The sequence below is a fragment of the Pleurodeles waltl genome, chromosome 8 (genome assembly GCF_031143425.1).
Source record: "Pleurodeles waltl isolate 20211129_DDA chromosome 8, aPleWal1.hap1.20221129, whole genome shotgun sequence".
Lineage (NCBI taxonomy): Eukaryota > Metazoa > Chordata > Amphibia > Caudata > Salamandridae > Pleurodeles > Pleurodeles waltl.
Window position 1 is genome coordinate 25,860,402 of NC_090447.1, and position 22,177 is coordinate 25,882,578.

The window sequence follows — 22,177 nt, forward strand, 5'->3', positions numbered from 1 at the left end:
AGAATCCCCTCGGCGGCGCAGCAAGCTGCGCCGCCTTGGAGGATTCCAACGGGCAGTGGTAAACCGGCGGGAGACCGCCGGTTTACCCTTTCTGACCGCGGCTGAACCGCCGCGGTCAGAATGCCCTCGGGAGCACCGCCAGCCTGTTGGCGGTGCTCCCGTGGTCGGTGGCCCTGGCGGCCACCGGCCGCCAGGGTCAGAATGACCCCCAAAGTATTACTGTAAGGAAATGCCTCCTTGGCATGGTTACCCCCTGACTTCTTGCCTTTGCTGATGCCAAGTTATGATTTGAAAGTGTGCTGGGACCCTGCAACCAGGCCCCAGCACCAGTGTTCTTTCCCTAAACTGTACCTTTGTCTCCACAATTGGCACAACCCTGGCACCCAGGTAAGTCCCTGGTAACAGGTACCCCTGGTACCAAGGGCCCTGATGCCAGGGAAGGTCTATAAGGGCTGAAGCATGTCTTATGCCACCCTGGGGACCCCTCACTCAGCACATACACACTGCTGGCCAGCTTGTGTGTGCTGGTGGGGAGAAAAATGACTAAGTCGACATGGCACTCCCCTCAGAGTGCCATGCCAACCTCACACTGCCTATGGCATAGATAAGTCACCCCTCTAGCAAGCCTAACAGCCCTAAGGCAGGGTGCACTATGCCACAGGTGAGGGCATAGGTGCATGAGCACTATGGCCCTACAGTGTCTAAGCAAAACCTTAGACATTGTAAGTGCAGGGTAGCCATAAGAGTATATGGTCTGGGAGTCTGTCAAACACGAACTCCCCAGCACCATAATGTCAACACTAAAAACTGGGAAGTTTGGTATCAAACTTCTCTGCACAATGGCCCTCATTACGACCCTGGCAGTCGGTGGTAAAGCGGCGGTAAGACCGCAAACAGGCCGTCGGAAAAAAAATGGAATTATGACCTGCGGAAAAAAAAATGGAATTATGACAGCTGCGGTTACGGCAGCGGTCATCCGCCACTTTACCATTCCGACCGCCATGGCGGTGATGACCGCTGGGCTGGAGATTTCGGTCTCCAGCCCGACGGCCATCACTAGACCGCCAACAGTATCAGGCCATGGATTTCGGGTGATTGGGAACCGATCCATGGCGGTAGGCACTATCAGTGCCAGGGAATTCCTTCCCTGGCACTGAGAGGGGTCTCCCCCACCCACCACGAGTCCTCCCCCCACACCCCACACCCCCCACACCCCAAAGGTGGCACAACCCCCCTCCCCACCCTCACCCCAACTTGCACATGTACACATGTACACACCCCTACACGCACACACCCCCAACATGCACATACATGCACACATACATCACAACACATACCCGCACACATACTAACAGACATGCACACCGACCGACCCGCACACATTTCCCATACACACAGCACCCCCGCACGCATACACGCACTCACACACCCCCTCTACACACTCACATGCATACCCCCATGCACGCACACAACACACATCACCCCACAACCCCCCTCCCCTAACGGATGATCAACTTACCTTGTCCGTTGGCCCTCCGGGAGGGGACGGGATCCATGGGGGCAGCTCTGCCACCAGCACACCGTCACCAGAACACCGCCACACCGATTCATGGGACGTGATTCTGTGGGGGGTGTTCTGCTGACGTGGCAGTGGAGGTTGAGCAGCCTCCACTTTCCCGCCGACCACCAGTATGGCTGCTGGCGGCTTACCGTACAGAAAAGGACGGAGGGCTGCCAGCGGTCATAATACGCGGCACGGAAGACCGCCACCACTGGCGATCTTCAGCACAGCGGTACCTCAGCGGTCTTGCGAAAAGACCGCTGAGGTCGTAATGGGGGCCAATAAATGCACACTGATGCCAGTGTGCACTTTATTGTAAAAATACACCCAGAGGGCATCTTAGAGATGCCCCCTTAAAACATATCCGACTTCCAGTGTGGGCTGACTAGTTTTGCCAGCCTGCCACACACCAGATATGTTGCTAGCCACATGGGGAGAGTGCCTTTGTCACTCTGTGGCCAGGAACAAAGCCTGTACTGGGTGGAGGTGCTTCTCACCTCCCCCTGCAGGAACTGTAACACCTGGCGGTGAGCCTCAAAGGCTCACCCCCTTTGTTATAGCGCCACAGGGCATCCCAGCTAGTGGAGATGCCCGCCCCTCCGGCCACTGCCCCCACTTTTGGCGGCAAGGATGGAGGAGATAATGAGGAAAACAAGGAGGAGTCACTCCCCAGTCAGGACAGCCCCTAAGGTGTCCTGAGCTGAGGTGACTCTTACTTTTAGAAATCCTCCATCTTGCAGATGGAGGATTCCCCCAATAGGATTAGGGATGTGCCCCCCTCCCCACAGGAAGGAGGCAAAAAGAGGGTGTAGCCAATCTCAGGGCCAGTAGCCATTGGCTATTGCCCTCCCAGACCTAAACACACCCTGAAATTGAGTATTTAGGTGCTCCCAGAACCAAGGAAGATAGATTCCTGCAACCTAAAGAAGAAGAAGGACTGCTGACCTGAAGCCCTGCATTGAAGATGGAGACGACAACTGATTTGGCCCAAGCCCCACCGGCCTGTCTCCCTACTTCGAAGAAAACTGCAACAGCGACGAATCCAACAGGGTCCAGCGACCTCTGAAGCCTCAGAGGACTACCCTGCATCTAAAGAACCAAGAAGCTCCTGAGAACAGCGGTCCTGTTCAAGAAACTGCAACTTTTTGAAACAAAGAAGCAACTTTTAAAGACCACGTGTTTCCCGCCGGAAGCGTGAGACTTTCCACTCTGCACCCGACGCCCCCGGCTCGACCTGCGGAAAACTAACACTACAGGGAGGACTCCCCGGCGACTGCGAGCTCGTGAGTAGCCAGAGTTGACCCCCCTGGACCCCCACAGCAACGCCTGCAGAGGGAATCCAGAGGCTCCCCTGACCGCGACTGCCTGCTTCAAGGAAACCGACGCCTGGAAACCACACTGCACCCGCAGCCCCCAGGACCTGAAGGAACCGAACTCCAGTGCAGGCGCGACCCTCAGGCGACCCTCAGCCTAGCCCAGGTGGTGGCTACCCCGAGGAGCACACCCTGTGCCTGCCTGCATCGTTGAAGAGACCCCCGGGTCTCCCCATTGATTCCTATTGAAAACCAGATGCCTGTTTGTACTCTGCACCCGGCCGCCCCTGTGCCGCTGAGGGTGTACTTTCTGTGCCTGCTTGTGTCCCCCCACCCGCCCGGTGCCCTACAAAACCCCTATGGTCTGCCCTCTGAAGTCGCGGGTACTTACCTGCTGGCAGACTGGAACCGGGGCACCCCTATTTCCATTGAAGCCTATGTGTTTTGGACACCACTTTGACCTCTGTACCTGACCGGCCGTGAGCTGCTGGTGTGGTAACTTTGGGGTTGCCTTGAACCCCCAACGGTGGGCTACCTTGACCTAAATTTGAACCCTGTAAGTGTTTTACTTACCTGTGAACCTAACATTTACTTACCTCCCCCAGGAACTGTTGATTTTTGCAGTGTCCACTTTTAAAATAGCTTATTGCCATTTTTTTCAAAACTGTACATGCTATTGTGATAATTCAAAGTTCCTAGAATACCTGAGTGAAGTAGCTTTCATTTAAAGTATTGTTTGTAAATCTTGAACCTGTGGTTCTTAAAATAAACTAAGAAAATATATTTTTCTATATAAAAACCTTTTGGCCTTGAGTTTGCCTTTGAGTGTGTTCCTCATTTATTGCCTGTGTGTGTACAACAAATGCTTAACACTACCCTCTGATAAGCCTACTGCTCAACCACACCACCACAAAAATAGAGCATTAGAATTATCTCTTTTTGCCACTATCCTACCTCTAAGGGGAACCCTTGGACTCTGTGCACATTATTTCTTACTTTGAAATAGTATATACGGAGCCAACTTCCTACATTGGTGGATCAGCGGTGGGGTACAAGACTTTGCATTTGCTGGACTACTCAGCCAATACCGGATCACACAACTAAATTCCAAAAATAGTCATTAGAAACTGAGTTATGAAATTTGAGCTATTTTTCTAAATTTTTAAAAGTCCTGCTAGGGCCCTGTGTTAGTCCCTGTTAGCATTTCTTTTAGAGTTTAAAAGTTTTGTAAAAGTTTGGATTAAGTTCTAGAGATAGTTTTAGATTCTTAAAAAGTATTCCAACTTTTAGAGACATAGGGGGTTATTCCAACTTTGGAGGAAGTGGTAATCCGTCCCAAAAGTGACGGTAAAGTGACGGATATACCACCAGCCGTATTACGAGTCCATTATATCCTATGGAACTCGTAATACGGCTGGTGGTAAATCCGTCACATTTGGGACGGATTACCACCTCCTCCAAAGTTGGAATAACCCCCATAATGTCTACTGCAGAAGAGATGGTGGTGGAGCTCAACCTCACCCCTTACCTGCATCTTAGGATGTAAGAGTTAAGGACTCTGCAAAGTCAAAAAGATAAAAACTGGACCAAACCCTACCAAAATACAGCTCCAGGAGCTCTTGGCAGAGTTTGCTAGAGACAACCCCTCTGAAGATACTCTTACAGAGGGGGAAGCTAGTGATGTGGAGGAGAATTAACCCCCTCCCCTCATAGTTCAGGAGACCAGGGTTCCTCCAACCCTTACTCCACAAGTGATAGTCAGAGATGCTGCTTCTCCCATAGAGGAGTCCAACAGCTCTGGAAGCATTGAGGGCAGCCTCAATGAAGATGACCTCCTGTTAGCCAGGATGGCCAAAAGATTGGCTTTGGAGAGACAGCTCCTAGCCATAGAAAGGGAAAGACAAGAGATGGCCTTAGCTCCCATCAATGGTGGCAGCAACTTAAATAGGGTCAGAGATACTCCTGACATGCTAAAAATCCCCAAAGGGATTGTAACAAAATATGAAGATGGTGATGACCTCACCAAATGGTTCACAGCTTTCGAGAGGGCTTGTGCAACCAGAATAGTAAACAAATCTCACTGGGGTGCTCTCCTTTGGGAAATGTTCACTGGAAAGTTTAGGGATAGACTCCTCACACTCTCTGGAAAAGATGCAGAATCCTATGACCTCATGAAGGCTACCCTGATTGAGGGCTTTGGATTCTCAACTGAGGAGTACAGGATTAGGTTCAGGGGGGCTCAAAAATACTCGAGCCAGACCTGGGTTGATTTTGTTGAATTCTCAGTCAAAACACTGGATGGTTGGAGTAATGGCAGTGGTGTAAATGATTATGATGGGCTGTACAATCTGTTTATGAAAGAACACCTTTTAAGTAATTGTTTCAATGATAAACTGCATCAGCATCTGGTAGACCTAGGTCCAATTTCTCCCCAAGAATTGGGAAAGAAGGCAGACCACTGGGTCAAGACTAGGGTGACCAAGACTTCCACAGGGGGTGACCAAAAGAAAGGGGTCACAAAGACTCCCCAGGGGAAGAGTGTTGAGACATCCAAGGGTAAAAGTAAAGAGTCTTCTGCAGGGCCCCAAAAACCTGCTCAGGAGGAAGGGTCCAAAGCCTCTTCTCAATCCAATTTTGGGTACAAGGGTAAAAACTTTGATCCCAAAAAGGCCTGGTGTCGTAGCTGTAATCAGCAGGGACACCAAACTGGAGTCAAGGCCTGTCCCAAGAAAGGTTCCACTTCTACTACTACTCCAGTTAGCACTGGAATAGCCAGTCTCCAGGTGGGATCAACAGTGTTGCCAGAGCAAATCAGGGTTCACACTGAAGCTACATTAGTTTCTGAGGGTGGGGTGGACTTAGCCACACTGGCTGCCTGGCCCCCTAATATGCAAAACTACTCTTAATTAATGGGACTAGTGTAGAAGCCCTGAGGGATACAGGTGCCAGTGTCACAATGGCGACAGACAAACTGGTTTCCCCAGGACAATACCTGACTGGACAAACTTACCCAGTCACCAATGCTGACAATCAGACTAAACTACATCCCATGGCTATGGTAACTTTAGAATGGGGAGGGGTCACTGGCCTGAAACAGGTGGTAGTCTCCTCTGCTATCCCAGTAGAGTGTTTGCTTGGAAATGAGCTGGAGTCCTCAGCATTGTCTGAGGTAGAACTCAAAACCCATGCAGCCATGCTGGGTATCCCTGAACTGGTGTGTGTCAAGACAAGGGCACAGTGCAAGGCTCAGGGTGAAAAAGAGGTATTGGAGCCTGGAATAATGGCCCAACCCTCCAAGAGAAAAGAAAAGAAGACTGGGGAACCAGCTTCAACACAGCAAAAGAAAAAGAACATCTCTTCCCAGGAAGAAGTTCTGCCCTCTGAGGGAACTGAGCCCATGGAGTTGGAACCTTATCAGGTTGAAGTCTTAGGCCCAGGGGGACCCACAAGGGAACAGCTGTGTAAGGGGCAAGAAACCTGTCCCTCTCTTGAAGGCCTCAGGCAGCAAGCTGCTGAGGAAACCAAAGGAAAAATCAGTGGAACACATAGGGTCTATTGGGAAGATGGACTCCTTTACAGAGGCAAGAGATCCCAAGCCTGGTGCCACTAGGAGAGTGGTAGTGCCTCAGGAGTTTAGGGAGTTCATTCTGACCTTGGCCCATGACCTTCCACTTCCTGGGTGTAGGAAAGTACCATCTTGCCTGGCATGTTACCCCCATTTTTCACTGTATGTATGTTGTTTTAGCCCTTGTGTCACTGGGATCCTGCCAGGCAGGACTCCAGTGCTCATAGTATGTGCCCTGCATGTGCTCCCTGTGTGGAGCATAACTGTATCACTGAGGCTCTGCTAACCAGAACCTCAGTGTTTATGCTCTCACTGCTTTCCAAATTTGTCACTGCAGGCTAGTGTCTAAATTTACCAATTCTCATTGGCACACTGGTACACCCATATAATTCCCTTGTATATGGTACTTAGGTGCCCAGGGTATTGGGGTTCCAGGAGATCCCTACGGGCGGCAGCATTTCTTTTGCCACCCATAGGGAGCTCAGACAATTCTTACACAGGCCTGCCACTGCAGCCTGCATGAAATAACGTCCACGTTATTTCACAGCCATTTACCACTGCACATAGGTAACTTAAAAGTCACCTATATGTCTAACCTTCACTTAGTGAAGGTTGGGTGCAAAGTTACTTAGTGTGTGGGCACCCTGGCACTAGCCAAGGCGCCCCCACATTGTTCAGGCAAATTCCCCTGACTTTGTGAGTGAGGGGACACCATTACACGCGTGCACTATACATAGGTCACTACCTATGTATAGCGTCACAATGGTAACTCCGAAAAAGGCCATGTAACATATCTAAGATCATGGAATACCATTCTGGTATTGAGTGGACAATGCCATGATCCCCCGGGTCTCTAGCACAGAACCTGGGTACTGCCAAACTGCCTTTCTGGGGTCTCCACTGCAGCTGCTGCCAACCCCTCAGACAGGTTTCTGCCCTCCTGGGGTCCAGGCAGCCCTGGCCCAGGAAGGCAGAACAAAGGATTTCCTCTGAGAGAGGGTGTTACACCCTCTCCCTTTGGAAATAGGTGTGAAGGGCTGGGGAGGAGTAGCCTCCCCCAGCCTCTGGAAATGCTTTGATGGGCACAGATGGTGCCCATCTCTGCATAAGCCAGTCTACACCGGTTCAGGGATCCCCCAGCCCCGCTCTGGCACGAAACTGGACAAAGGAAAGGGGAGTGACCAGTCCCCTGAGCAGTACCTCCCAGGGGAGGTGCCCAGAGCTCCTCCAGTGTGTCCCAGACCTCTGCCATGTTGGAAACCGAGGTGTAGGGGGCACACTGGACTGCTCTGAGTGGCCAATGCCAGCAGGTGACGTCAGAGACCCCCTCTGATAGGCTCTTACCTTTCTTGGTAGCGAATCCTCCTTTCTTGGTAGCCAAACCTCCTTTTCTGGCTATTTAGGGTCTCTGCTTTGGGGAATTCATCAGATAATGAATGCAAGAGCTCACCAGAGTTCCTCTGCATCTTCCTCTTCGACTTCTACCAAGGATCAACCAAACTGCTCCAGGATGCCTGCAAAACCGCAACAAAGTAACAAGACGACTACCAGCAACATTGTAGTGCCTCATCCTGCCGGCTTTCTTGACTGTTTCCAGGTGGTGCATGCTCTGGGGGTAGCCTGCCTTCACTCTGCACCAGAAGCTCAGAAGAAATCTCCTGTGGGTCGACGGAATCATCCCCCTGCTAACGCAGGCATCAAAAGACTGCATCACCGGTCCTCTGGGTCCCCCCTCTGGGTTTTGCAATGCTCAACCCTCTGAGTTGGCCTCCAACGTCGTGGGACCCTCCTTTGTAACTTCGCATGGACTCCGGTTCACAAATCTTCTAAGTGCCTGCGGGTGCTGCCTGCTTCTGAGAGGGCTCTCTGAGTTGCTGAGCGCCATCTCTGTCTCTCTTTTTGTTATGCAGGTATAACGTTCAATCAGCTTGTACAGCAAACTGTTTTTTGTTTTTTTTTCAAAAACAAGCTCCCAAAGTGGGAGTTTGTTTGTTGAGAAACAAAAAATGAATGGCCCAGACACACTAAGTTTTCTTCTAAAAAGTAGTGGCGTTAATAATACTATTTCCAGTTTGGGCCCACCAAGCTTTCCCTGACAGTCGAGGAAACAGTTATGTCACAATTTCCACCCTCAATAGGGCTGACCATCCAACATCCATTTACTGACAGTCCAAGATATGTCAGGCCATTAGTTAAACGTTTCCAGTGGTAAACCCAGCCTAGGCTTCACCATCAGAAGCATGACAGTTGCTCTGGATCTAAACAGATGTTATAGAGTAACATGGGAAAACAGAGAATCACCAGAGACCCTGGGTAATTTTATAGTAACTAAACACAGTGGTCCCTAAGCAGACAATGCTGACAAATACTAAAGGTCAAAGGTAATTTAGTTACCTAAAATATAATAAAAAAGAAGGAAACGACGCAGTGGGTGCCAGCTTGGTGTTCTTGTATATGTGACATACACATGCGATGAAGGTGATCAAGTGTGTATCAAATTGGCAAGAATAAACTGGCCCGTTAAAGTAAAAGTACACAATGACTGGGGTCCATGATGTAGTTGACAACGTTTCTGTCCCATTAGGAATGTGTGACCATCATCAGGACTCAAGGGAATATTAATCGTGAGACAGTTCTGTAGACTATAAAGAAGACAAAAAGGCAAAAACATTATTTCAGGATGACTACAGAGACACATATGTGCGTGGTTCCTCTGCCCCTTCTGACTTTCCTGTGGGCGTCATGCAGCCTACACCACACTGATGGAGATGCTCAATTATCCGTTTCATCAAGGTATGCTCATCAACCATGGTTTCTTATTTACATATACCCAGTTCGGCCCAGTGCACACAGCCATCCTCATATATGTTGTCTTCTTTTACGCTCATATTCCCTTCTGGGGCCTTACAACCACTGTTTTCCTCGTATATCAGTTGCTGTGTAGTCTACTACTGCCCTGAAGTGAACAACATACCTCACTCTGCCTTGCGCACTTTTTTGATCCAGAGGGCCTTTTATACCAGCTAACAAACTCTTCGAATCTGTACTTTTTTGGGGTGCCTGTACCCTTACTGTAATGTTCATAGATTTCTCCTTATTTCTTTGTGACTTCACAACAAAATATTTATCACTTTGGCCTTTTTACAGACTTTTTACATGCCTCTCCTTTATACTGTACAGAACTATCTTGCACTCCCGTATTCCCTCAAGTCCTGATGAGGATGATCCCACATTCCAAACGGGATCGAAACATTGTCGACTGCACACAGACCCCAATCATTGTGTACTTTTGGCTAAACAGGCCGTGACATTCTTGCCAATTTGATACGCACTTGAATCACTGTTAGGCCTGACATCCATGGCGTAGTTGTCCACCAAACATTTTGTCTTCACCCCTCCTCTTTTGCTGAATTAGTTTTTTATTAGCTCTAGGACTTTGAGCACTTTACCAGTGCTAAAGTGCTTTCTCCCTAAAACACTGTAAAATACTTCTACACTCGACTGGCCCATTTAATTTACTTGTAAGTCCCTATTACAAGGTACCATGGGGGTCATTACAACATTGGCGGTATAAGGCGCTTACTGCCGTGCAGAAGACCGCCAATACACCGCCGCCGCCGCGGTAGACCGCCACAGCTATTATGACACACATCTCGGAATCCGCCGAAATTCAGACACCTACACAATCCCTCCACACCAAAGGTCAGCGATAAACATGCGGAAACAAATCCTCCACCTCCACGCCAACAGAAACACGCCCATGCCATTACGACCCACGAATCCACGCGGTGGTCTTTCAACCGCGGTATTCCATTGGCGGTACACACCGCCGCGCTCAAAATACACACACATCTCCAAAACACCGTCACATTGGACAATTACAAATACACACACCTGATACACATACACACACCACTCCCACACATCCAATACAATATAAAACACACACCCACATCACCCACAAACCCCTACAACCAAAAATTCTGAGAGAAGGCGAGAGAGAGAGCACAGAATAGACAACCCCATCACACAGAGGCACACAACACCATCACCCACACAACATCCACGCACAAAACACCACCTACAACTACACTCACCACACTCATCAACACATACACCACCCCACACATCACACACAACACCCCATGTCACGCCAAAGACACCCCTGCTTCTCCGAGGAGGAGCTCAGGGTCATGGTGGAGGAAATCCTACGGGTAGAGCCACAGCTATTTGGCTCACAGGTACAGCACACATCCATAGCCAGGAAGATGGAGCTATGGCAAAGAATAGTCGACAGGGTCAACGCTGTGGGACAGCACCCAAGAAATAGGGAGGACATCAGGAAGAGGAGGAACGACCTACGGGGAAGGTGCGTTCCACGGTCTCCAGACACCACATCGCGGTACAGCGGACTGGCGGCGGACCCCCACGTCCTCCCCCTCAACTAACAACATGGGAGGAGCAAGTCTTGTCCATCTTGCATCCTGAGGGCCTCGGAGGAGTCGTTGGAGGAACGGACACTGGTAAGTCAAATCTTCACTATCATATCCCCCACCCTACCTGCATGCTATCACACACCCCCACCCTCACACCCTCCCCTATCACCCAAACTCCTCACTAATGTACCCATAACACCAACTACACATCCCAACCCCAAGACCTGCATGACACAACTAAGCATGGACACCCATCACTAAAGCATGCCCATTGCACATACCCAGAACACCCCCCCAACCATCAGCACACAAGCCCCCACACAGGAATGCCTGCACTGGGGTTCACGCACACCCAACCATTGCACACCATGAAACACACACATGCAATAATCATGTACTTATACCCCCGCAGGAACCCGAAGGAACATCACCACACCAGAGGGTCCAGACAACACCACTCCACCCCCAGAAGAGGCCCACAGTGACGACAGCAGCTCTGCCCTACTGGATCTTGATGACCAGCCCGGACCATCGTGGGCCTCAGGACAGTCGGTTCCCCTTGCCCAGCCACAGCCCAACACCGAGCTTCCACCCTCTGGTAACACCAGCACAGCACCCACCCAGCGGGCCCAAACCTCCCTACCCAGGACAGGTCAACCAGCGGTGTGTCCACCACTACAGGGCACCCAGGGTAACCCAACACCCCAACAACAACAGGGACCTGGGGGCAGTGGTAGTGGGCACACGGTCCAGGGGACGGAGGCACAGGAACACAGGGGAACTGGGAGGGCTGCTGTGCAACAGAGGGAGGACAGGCCAAGGGAACCAACTCTCCACGAGGCCCTCTCCTCCATCATGGGAGCATACCACCACTCCCAGGAGACGATGGCGACGGTCCTGGACAAGTTGCAGGAGACCCTGCGTCTGCAGGAGGAGCAGTATTTGGGGTTCATGGAGGAGCTCAGGACCATTGGCTCCGCCCTGGGCACCATCGTAGGGGTGCTGACGGACATTCAAAAGACCTTGAGGGACACCGTGGCACTCCAAGGGGCCCCTGACACTAGTCAGGACGACTAACTGCCCACCACCTCCGTCGGTGCTAGTGGACAGGACGCCCCGCCACAGGACCACCACACCAGCACCCCATCCCCTGCAGACGGACAACCACAACGCAAGTGGGCCCTGAGATCCAGGAACAGGATAGAGCAAGATGGCAAAACCCCCACCAGGAAATAAGACCACCCTGATTGTCCCCCGACTGTCCCACTTTGTTACCCTTTCTAAATCGGAACTGCCCCAGCTCCACTTCCAATGGCCAGATGTGCAATGTACCTGTGAGACTAATAGACTGGACTCTGCCATGGACATTCCTCCACCATCACCCATCACCATTTCACAACCCCCCTTCATTTTTTAGCACTTAAATAAACATCCTTGAAACACTAAATAAAATGGAGTCAGTCTATGATTTGTCATTTTGTATTATCAATGACAGTGTCATAATGGGTTACCCATTGGAAGGCTAACATACCAATGTCACACATCACAAGCCCTTCAAGGATGCAAGCAGTTGACACGTAGGTTACCACATTTGTGAAACTGAAATGGAAGGGGACAACTCAGTTAACAAATAGTGAGTGAAATGTCGGTACAGGATAGAGGTAGACGTGTGAAAGTTAATATTATGTTAAACCTGAAATTGTACTCACCTGTGTTTCATTGGAAATATTGCTGTATGACTGACTTCCTGTTGTTGTTTTCTTCTTCCTCAGCTTCATCCTCATCACTGTCCACAGGCTCCACAGGCTCCATAGCTGCTACAACACCGTCATCTGGATCATCCTCCTGTAGAAAAGGCACCTGTCGTCGCAATGCCAAATTATGGAGCAGGCGATGATGATGTCGCACACCTTCTTCGGTGAGTAGAATAGGGACCCACCTGAACCTGGCCTTCAGGAGGCCGAAGGTGCGTTCGATCACCCTCCTAGTCCGCCCATGTGCCTCATTGTAGCGTTCCTCTGCCCTGGTCCTGGGATTCCTCACTGGGGTCAGTAGCCAGGAAAGGTTGGGGTAACCAGAGTCCCCCAATAGCCATACACGGTGCCTCTAGAGTTGACCCATCATATCAGTGATCCTGCTATTGCGCAGGATGTAGGCGTCATGCACAGAGCCAGGGAACATAGCATTTACCTGCGAGATGTACTGGTCTGCCAAACAGACCATCTGGACATTCATCGAATGATAACTCTTCCTGTTCCTGTACACCTGTTCACTCCTGCGGGGGGGACCAGAGCTACATGGGTCCCATCAATAGCACCTATGACGTTGGGGATATGCCCAAGGGCATAGAAGTCACCTTTCACTGTAGGCAAATCCTCTACCTCAGGGAAAATGATGTATCTCCTTACGTGTTTCAGCAGGGTAGCCAACACTCTGGCCAAGACGTTGGAAAACCTAGGCTGGGACATCCCGGATGCCATGGCCACAGTTGCCTGAAAAGACCCACTTGCAAGAAAATGGAGCACTGACAGCACCTGCACGTCAGGGGGGATTCCAGTCGGATGGCGGATTGGTGACATCAGGTCTGGCTCCAACTGGGTACATAGTTCATGGATAGTGGCACGGTCAAACCTGTAGGTGACGATTAAATGTCTCTCTTCCATTGTCAACAGGTCCACCAGCGGTCGGTACACCGGAGGATTCCGCCATCTTCTCATATGTCCCAGCTGACGGTGCCTAAGAAGGACAACAGCGAATAAACAGTCACTATTCCTCCAGGTATGTACCCACAGTCACACACAAGACTACACCAGACAATAAACCCTTCCTGGATGTGTGTTGAGTGTAGGCCTCGGTATGTGTGACGCAGTAGTAAATGAAGCCATGTGGGCCCGTGAAATGGCGGCTGCCTGACCTCTAAACTGGGACAATGGGATTGTGGGGTAACAGTGCTGGCGTTGCACACCGTCGCGGTAGGCGGTCATAGACCACAGCGCAATGCTGCATTGGTTAACATTGGACCCTATGAACCAGAAGAGGGACATTTGGCGTGCCATCGCCAAGGAGGTCCAGACCCTGGGAGCCCACCAGAGACGGGGCACCCACTGCCGTAAGAGATGGGTGGACATTCGCCGCTGCAGCAAGAAGACGGGGAGGCTCAGCTGGGGATGGCCTCCCAACGTGGGCGTGGTGCCCGTCGCACCATGACCCCCCTGATGTTCCGGATCCTGGCGGTGGCCTATCCGGAGTTGGATGGGCGCTTAAGGACATCACAGCAGACACAAGGGGGTGAGTACAACCTCATTCTGCGGACTTTGCGTGCAGTGGAGGGGTCTGGGTGGGGGAGGTGGGCTGTGTGTGTCCCTAGGCCAGGGCGAGTTAGGTAGGCAAGGCCCCTCCGTAATGTGTGCCATGTGGCACTCTACCCCACCTCAGAAGAGTGGCAAGTTGAGGTATAGTTGCCCCTGTGGCATCCATGTGCGCAGATTTCCACCATTGCCATGTAGGCCATATCCCAAAAATTGCATGTGCAGAGGCCAGGAGCACGGCGTTATGCATGGGGCTGCTGCGTCTGTCTTGTCCGCCAACGGTAGCGGTATGCCAGGCACTAAAACTCTCTTTCTTCTGTCTCCCCCCCCTTTTCCTGCTCTCCCTGTCCTTTTGTACATCAGCATCATCAGGTGGAGGTACAGTGGCACCGGAGCACGAGGGAGCTGCATCCCACATGGCCATGGAGGGCCACACCACAGACTCTGAATGCACCAGTGGGATGGAGGGCGAGGGGAGCTTCACGTCGGCCACCGTATCACCAACCAGCGACACGGACTCGTCCGCCGATGGGAGCTCCCCTGTGGTGGCGGCACCATCTGTGCGCCCCACTTCTACAGGTACAGCCGCCACCTCCCCTACCAGCACCGCCCTCCCAGCAGCCCCTCAGCGTTCACCCCGTGCCCGCTCACCCAGGAGGGTGGGCATCACCTTCGCCCCAGGCACCTCAGGCCCTGCCCCAGTCACCCCAGCTGCCCTCAGTGAGGAGGCCATTGACCTCCTCAGGTCACTCACTGTTGGGCAGTCTACCATTGTGAATGCCATCCAGGGTGTAGAACGAGAGTTGCAACACGGTAATGCATTCCTGGAGGGCATTCATTCTGGTCAGGCTGCCCTTCAGCGAACCCTGCAATCTCTGGCCTCAGCACTGATGGCAGCCATTGTCCCTGTGTCCAGCCTCCCCCCTCCAACTTCCTCCACCCAGACCCAATCCTCTGTACCCCAGCCCATCCCAAGCACACCTAAAGACCAGCATGCACACAAGTCAACAGACACAAGTAGCTCAAGCAAACATAGGCACCACACACACCACAGGCACTCACGCAAGCTTCACCCACATACAGACACAGCAACATCCACTGTCTCCACTGTGTCCCCCTCCTCCTCTTCTCCCTCCTTCCTCCCAGTCTCGTCTACACACACACCTGCATGCACCACATCTACAGGCACTAGGACTCGCACCAGGACACTCAGCACCACAAGCCGCTCACCTGCACTCACCACCATCACTGCCATTTACACGTCCCCTGTGTCCTCTCCCTGAGTGTCTGTGACGCCCCCTCCCAAAGTACACAAACGCCGGCAATCACTCACCCAACATCCATCCACCTCACGACAGCCTCCAGTACTGCACCCAAAACACCTAAAGTGACACCTCCTACAACCACCTCCTCTTCCTCCACTCCCAGAGCCCCTCCAGCTACCCATCCCAGTGTCCGTCAGAAACTGTCCCTATGACAAATTGACCTTTTTGCCCCCACCCCTCCCCCATCCAATTCATCAGTCCCGTCGTAGCGCCTCAGCCAAAAAGCCTCCAGTACCAGTGGTGCGTGTTCCAGTTTTTGGAGTGCACCGTCCACCAGGGCAGGCAATAGGACCCGGAGCCAAGGCACTGGCAGCCAACCCCCTGTAAAGGCTCTGAAATTGGGGAGTGAACGACTGGACCGTGTCAAGACTCCCGGTGGGACAACAAGTGAAATGGGATCCAAGGCGATTGGTGAGTCAGCTGTAACTCCAAAGAAGGTGGGGAAGGTCCAGAGGAAGTCTCCCCAGCCTGTTGTGAGTGTCACGGCGGAGAAGTGCGCCATCATTTCCGGTGGTCCAGACACAACCGCCAGCACCTCGTCACTGGTTCAGAGACCACCGCCAGAGTCACAGCCCAGGAGGGCCCAAGTATCGTTACTGGTCAGGAGACCACCGCCAGAGTCACAGCCCAGGAGGGCCCAAGTATCGTTACTGGTCCAGAGACCACCGCCGGACTCACAGCCCAGGAGGGCCCAAGTATCGTCACTGGTCAGGAGGCCACCGCCGGAGTCACAGCCCAGGAGGGCCCAAGTATCGTTACTGGTCCAGAGACCACCGCCGGAGTCACAGCCCAGGAGGGCCCAAGTATCGTCACTGGTCAGGAGACCACTGCCACCGCCGGAGTCACAGCCCAGGAGGGCCCAAGTATCGTTACTGGTCAGGAGACCACCGCCAGAGTCACAGCCCAGGAGGGCCCAAGTTTCGTTACTGGTCCAGAGACCACCGCCGGAGTCACAGCCCAGGAGGGCCCAAGTATTGTCACTGGTCAGGAGACCACCGCCGGAGTCACAGCCCAGGAGGGCCCAAGTATCGTCACTGGTCCGGAGACCACCGCCACCGCCGGAGTCACAGCCCAGGAGGGCCCAATTATCGTTACTGGTCCAGAGACCACCGCCGGAGTCACAGCCCAGGAGGGGACAGGATGCCACAGCCCCGCTGGCCAATGATGGAACGTCATGCCACACACCAATGTCCAGTATGGAGATCGTCATGCCACACACCAAATGTCCAGTGTGGAGATCGTCATGCCACACACCAATGTCCAGTGTGGAGATCGTCATGCCACACACCAATGTCCAGTATCAGAACCGCCATGGCAAAGCACCGCTGAACAGTCCTGAACCGCCATGGCAAAGCACCGCTGAACAGGGCAGAGACCGCCATGTGAAAGCACCGCTGAACAGGGCAGAGACCGCCATGTCAAAGCACCGCTGAACAGGACAGAGACCGCCATGTCAAAGCACCGCTGAACAGGGCAAAGACCGCCATGTCAAAGCACCGCTGAACAGGGCAGAGACCGCCATGTCAAAGCACCGCTGAACAGGGCATGCACCGCGTAGGAATGAATGTACCGCCACATCAGGCATCCTTATCCCATGTGCAGCTGGGACAGTGACAGGACAGGAACTTTCACGGGGAGACTCATCCAGTCTGGGCACCAGTCCCCCTCCAGAACCAGTGGAGACCTGCATCTACTTGAGAGACTGTGGCTTTGCACTCCCCAGCATAAAGCAGTGGGCAAACCACCCACTGAAGAGACTTGAGAGACTGTGGCTTTGCACTCCCCAGGATGGCACAGTGGGCAAACCACCCACTGTAGAGACTTGTGAGACTGTGGCTTTGCACTCCCCGGGATGGCACAGTGGGCAAACCACCCACTGTAGAGACTTGTGAGACTGTGGCTTTGCACTCCCCGGGATGGCACAGTGGGCAAACCACCCACTGTAGAGACTTGTGAGACTGTGGCTTTGCACTCCCCCGGATGGCACAGTGGGCAAACCACCCACTGTAGAGACTTGTGAGACTGTGGCTTTGCACTCCCCAGGATGGCACAGTGGGCAAACCACCCACTGTAGAGACTTGTGAGACTGTGGCTTTGCACTCCCCAGGATGGCACAGTGGGCAACCCACCCATTGTAAAGACTTGAGAGACTGTGGCTTTGCACTCCCCAGGATGGCACAGTGGGCAAACCACCCACTGAAGAGACTTGAGAGACTGTGGCTTTGCACTCCCCAGGATACATCAATGGGCATGGAGCCCCGTCGTGGATGTGGCTTTGCAGTCACCCTGCTGAGGTGCCCCTCCTTCCCTTCCCCCTGAGGTGCCTGTAGTATTTCTATCTGATGCCCCGGCAGTGTTCTCTCCGATTTTGGTCAGGTATCTATTGTGGGCCTCGCCCATGCATTTTTGGACTGTTGGTGCACGGACATTGTTGTGTACATATCTGCACTACTTCTTGTATTGTATATATAATTATGAGTGATTTAGAGATATATATCTGTATATTTTTGTATGACATGTATATTGGCACATTACAATGTTTGACTGAAATTCGCATTGTCTTTGCATTCTTCCGGGGGGATTGTGGGTTGTTAATGTGATATTTTTGACTGCATTGGTGTGTATGTTGTAATATGCGAGGGTGGGGGTGGGGGTGTTTGGTGGGTGTCCCCGACTTTTGCCTCCCCCATGTCGTAGATGCAGTACTCACCGGTATCTTCTGCGCCTACGTCGCTGTTGGTCGTAAACGAGCAGAAAGACAAGGGCAGGTAGTATTTGGAGTTCCGGGTCCATGGAGTCGTCGTTCCTCGTGGGATGTGTTCAGGTGAGCGTTTTCCCATAGCAAAAGCTGATTCCGCCGTGTTTTTATCCACGGTGAATCCGCCCCGGAAAAGGTGGTGGATTGGCCTGTTGTAACACTGTGGGCGGTACATTGTCTCCCGCCTGTCTGTTGGCGGTAACCGCCGCGCTGCTTGTCTGTACCGTCGTGGCGGGCGGTGTGTTAAATTGGCTGTCTTTGTTGACGGTTTCCGCCAGGGTCATAATTCCCTTTTTTTGTCCGCCAGCCTGTTTGCGGTATTACCGCACCTTTTCCACCGTCCGCCAGGGTTGTAATGACCCCCTATATGTATCCAGGGCCTGCAGCACGCATTGAGCCACCCACTAAAAAAGCCCTTTAAAACATGACTCACTTCTGCCACTGAAGTGAGTCATGTTTGTGCTGTGAGGCTGTAAGTGCTGTTTTAAACTGCCATGTTGACCTGGTAAAATAAACCTTTTGCCAGTCAAAACCTCCCTTTAAACTGAATATAAGTCACCCCCTAAAGTAAGCTGTAAGGACGTATAGTGCAGGGTGAATTGTATTTAAAAAGTAGGACATGAGTATTAAAACCTGACAAAGGAAAAACTCTTAAAGTCGTTTTTCTCCCGTTGACTAACACTGGGTTACCTGATTACACATAATAAGTGATAACTTTAGGTTAGGAGCAGGTAGAGCTATGGTGTTCACACTCAAATTATAATTTAAACCCCTCTTTAATGGTGAAGTCGGATATTAAATTACAATCCTGAAAATGCCACTTTTAAAAAGTTGGCATTTTTTTGTCTCAATTATTTGTGCCTTTTGCCAGTGTCCTGGGTTACATGATGCAAATGGCTCTTCTTTTGGGATTTGTGTATTTCTTCCAGACCAGAAAACAAAGAGAGCTTAGGTGTGGGCAGGATAATCAAGGAGGGCACACACAACAGAACATGGCACAAGGCATGCCCTGCCTTAAGCACCCACAAAGAGGTTGGAGCCTTGATAGGGGCAGCAGCAGATGTTGGGCAGGACAGAGATCCCTCCCCACACACCACAAATACAAAAAGGATAGCATCAGGTATAAATATTGGACATCCAGAGCCACTCATCAGAACACTCCAAAACTGGTGGAAGTTACAGAAGGACTGCCCTGCTGCCAGAGGTCTGCCCAGCTGCATGACGGCTTGCCTGGTCTGAGGAGGGAGAGTGGACCTGCTTGGCTTCATCCCAGGCTAACCAGAGTAACGCAAAGGGTCACTTGGCTGACCATCTGTGTGAGGTAGAGAAACACAATGAACTTCGGAGGCCTCTCAGCAACTGCTGAGCTGACCTGCTGCAACTGGACTTGCCTCGACCTTCCACTGGACCTGCTAACCTACGTTGGGATGAGTCCCTGACCCCAAAGAAGTGCCTTCCCAAGTCCTGGACCCTTGGCTAGCATTAAGAGTATACTACTCTGAAAGAAATGGTTAACACACTAAAGTTTGGGCTCCTCATGATCACGAACCGGCACATTTGCTCCAAGACTCTGCCGTCCACAATGACTTTCAATGCAAAGCTCCGGTGAACCCTGCTCTTCATGTCTGCACCCACAACAGGCATTGCCAAAGCTGCACTTCGCGTCACAGCATGACTGTTGCAGACAGTTGCTACACTCACAACTGTCCACCACGTCCAACCTGTGCTTTGGGCTAAAGCGTCAACTGCCTGCTCCTCTTGGCTTCCGCCAATACAAATGGAACTAGTTGATCAGGGCTTATAAGGTAACTTTTCAGCTAGATCACCCTGGTCCCTGGATCTGACCCGTGCTCCATTGTGGTTGGCCTAAACTTGTGACTTTGCCCTGGTCTAGCAGGACCAGATAACTGTGAGTGCTGCTTTGTGCTTTCAGGAGCCATTTTCAATAATTACTTTAAAGCTGCATATCTCACATTTTACTGCTTGGATTGTTATTGTTGGGGTTCATTTTATTCATTAAAATGCACTCAATTTGTCTACATTCGTTTGGGATTTGTCTTGAGTTCTGTTTTCACTTTATTGCTATTTGTGTTCTGCATAAATACTTTACATATTGCCTCTAAGTTAAGCCTGACTGCTTTTGTGCCAAACTCCCAGAGGGTTATGCACAGGTTAATTTAGTGACTTTTGTGGTTTTCTGTGACGAGGATTGTGACTGTTGCCTGAGTGGAGCTGCCACCCCCCTCAAACAATAACCCAATTTTTTACAATCACCTTCACCACACATGTGTATCACTTATATAAGAGCACAAAGCATATTTACTTTTCAAAAGACTCATCTTAAAAGGACTGTAGGTTCAGAATATCTAAAAAAAAAATTAGAGCATGACACCAAGTGGTAATTTTGTGTCCCTAAAGACCAAACCTGAGGACCAGTGTAGCGTACAGAATATGTGAAAGTGAGTCAATGCATGAAGGTAGTCATATATTTAATATAGCTCAATTTGACCTACTTTAATAAATGCTAGAAAAAGAGACTGTCAGTGCTCAATATAAATAATCAAAGAAGAGGAGGGCCTATTTTGAAAGCTGTCTGAAGGAGATGAAACAAGCTGTTTAAGCCTTTGAGCATCACTAACCTTTCTTCGACCTTTGCCAGCATCTTTAATGGTAAAGAAACCAAATGAATCGGTTGGCATCTCCTGTATGTCCTTCTTTGGGTCCCAATCTGTTTGTACGTCTGAAGTGACTATCTGGGCCTCTTTCACATGATGTTCTTTGTTGTAGCCACAAAAACACACTTCCCTGAAAGTACAGATACCATCTTAGAGACAGAAAGAAGGCTTATGAGTTCTGAAAGGGAAAGAAGGCGGACTGAAGAAATTAATGAGGAAAGCATTAAAAGAGAAGCTAATTGAATGGGAAGGCACAGTACCTATTTGCGAGTCAATGTAAACAGGGAAGGACAGCACAAGTGCAAAGGCAACCACTTTGAGAAGAGCTGGACTTTCTCATCCATGCAGCAAACAAGTTTTCTCAGAGGAGGATTATTCAAAGGGATGGTACTTGAGTGCTCGATGGAAGCTCAAACGATTGATGAGGATTGGCAGTATTGTTGTTCTAACCCACACATTTACATATTAGAAGACAATTACAGGATCGTCAAGTTTGGAAGGATGACAACTGCAGTAAATTGGCAGGTCTCACACTCCACGCCAAACTTGTGGTTCCCACACTGCTTACTGAGCGGGAAACCACTGATTAAGTAGTAGCCAAAGGCTGCGGCTTGTCTGCCACATGACTGTACCTTTAAAGCATTTTAGGAGGACCTTCCTATTTGGATATCTTCTTCTGATGCATATTTTCAATGCCCAGGTCTGCAACAGCAATAATGGCAGACCCAACAGATACAATTACCACAGTCCTCAATCATAGGAGGAAAATCCCTGGCACATCAGAGCCATTGTTTTTGCCTATTTTTAGAAACCACTCTTGCTTTGTATTTGTGTGGCAGCTTCTTGTTTCTCATGTGTTAAATGTAAAGGTTAGGTGCATATTAGTATAAATAAGTTTATTGTTGTACCTTTTCTTGCTTAGACTTGCCTTAAATATGTTGCAATAAAACGTATTAATGTTAATAGGTATATTTACTTTTAACAATAACAGTGCTTGAACTATCTATTTACTTTGTGATATGTACATATTGGAGCATATATATGGAGGGCTGTGTCTGCTACTAATAACTACAGGAAATACCCTGTATATATTTATGTATATGTATGTTAATAGCACTTATTTGAAACCATTAAAAATGTAGTACATGATAAATGTGGACAACAGACATTGTAAATATTACTGCTACAATGTACATATAGGTATTTTTATAGAGGGTTTAATCAGGCAAACAAAAC

The 22,177-nt window shown here is 50.6% G+C and overlaps 1 protein-coding gene across 1 annotated transcript in view; it reads right to left on the bottom strand.

Annotated features, from left to right (window-relative positions):
* The window catches only part of LOC138249319 (transient receptor potential cation channel subfamily M member 2-like), a 1,037,937-nt gene extending 1,016,949 nt beyond the window's left edge, over positions 1-20,988 (bottom strand). Inside the window, exon 1 of the mRNA XM_069203278.1 lies at positions 20,906-20,988. Coding sequence (XP_069059379.1) covers positions 20,906-20,965 — 60 coding nt within the window. The 5' untranslated portion in view covers positions 20,966-20,988. The remainder of the gene's footprint in view (positions 1-20,905) is intronic.
* Positions 20,989-22,177: the final 1,189 nt, after the last annotated feature.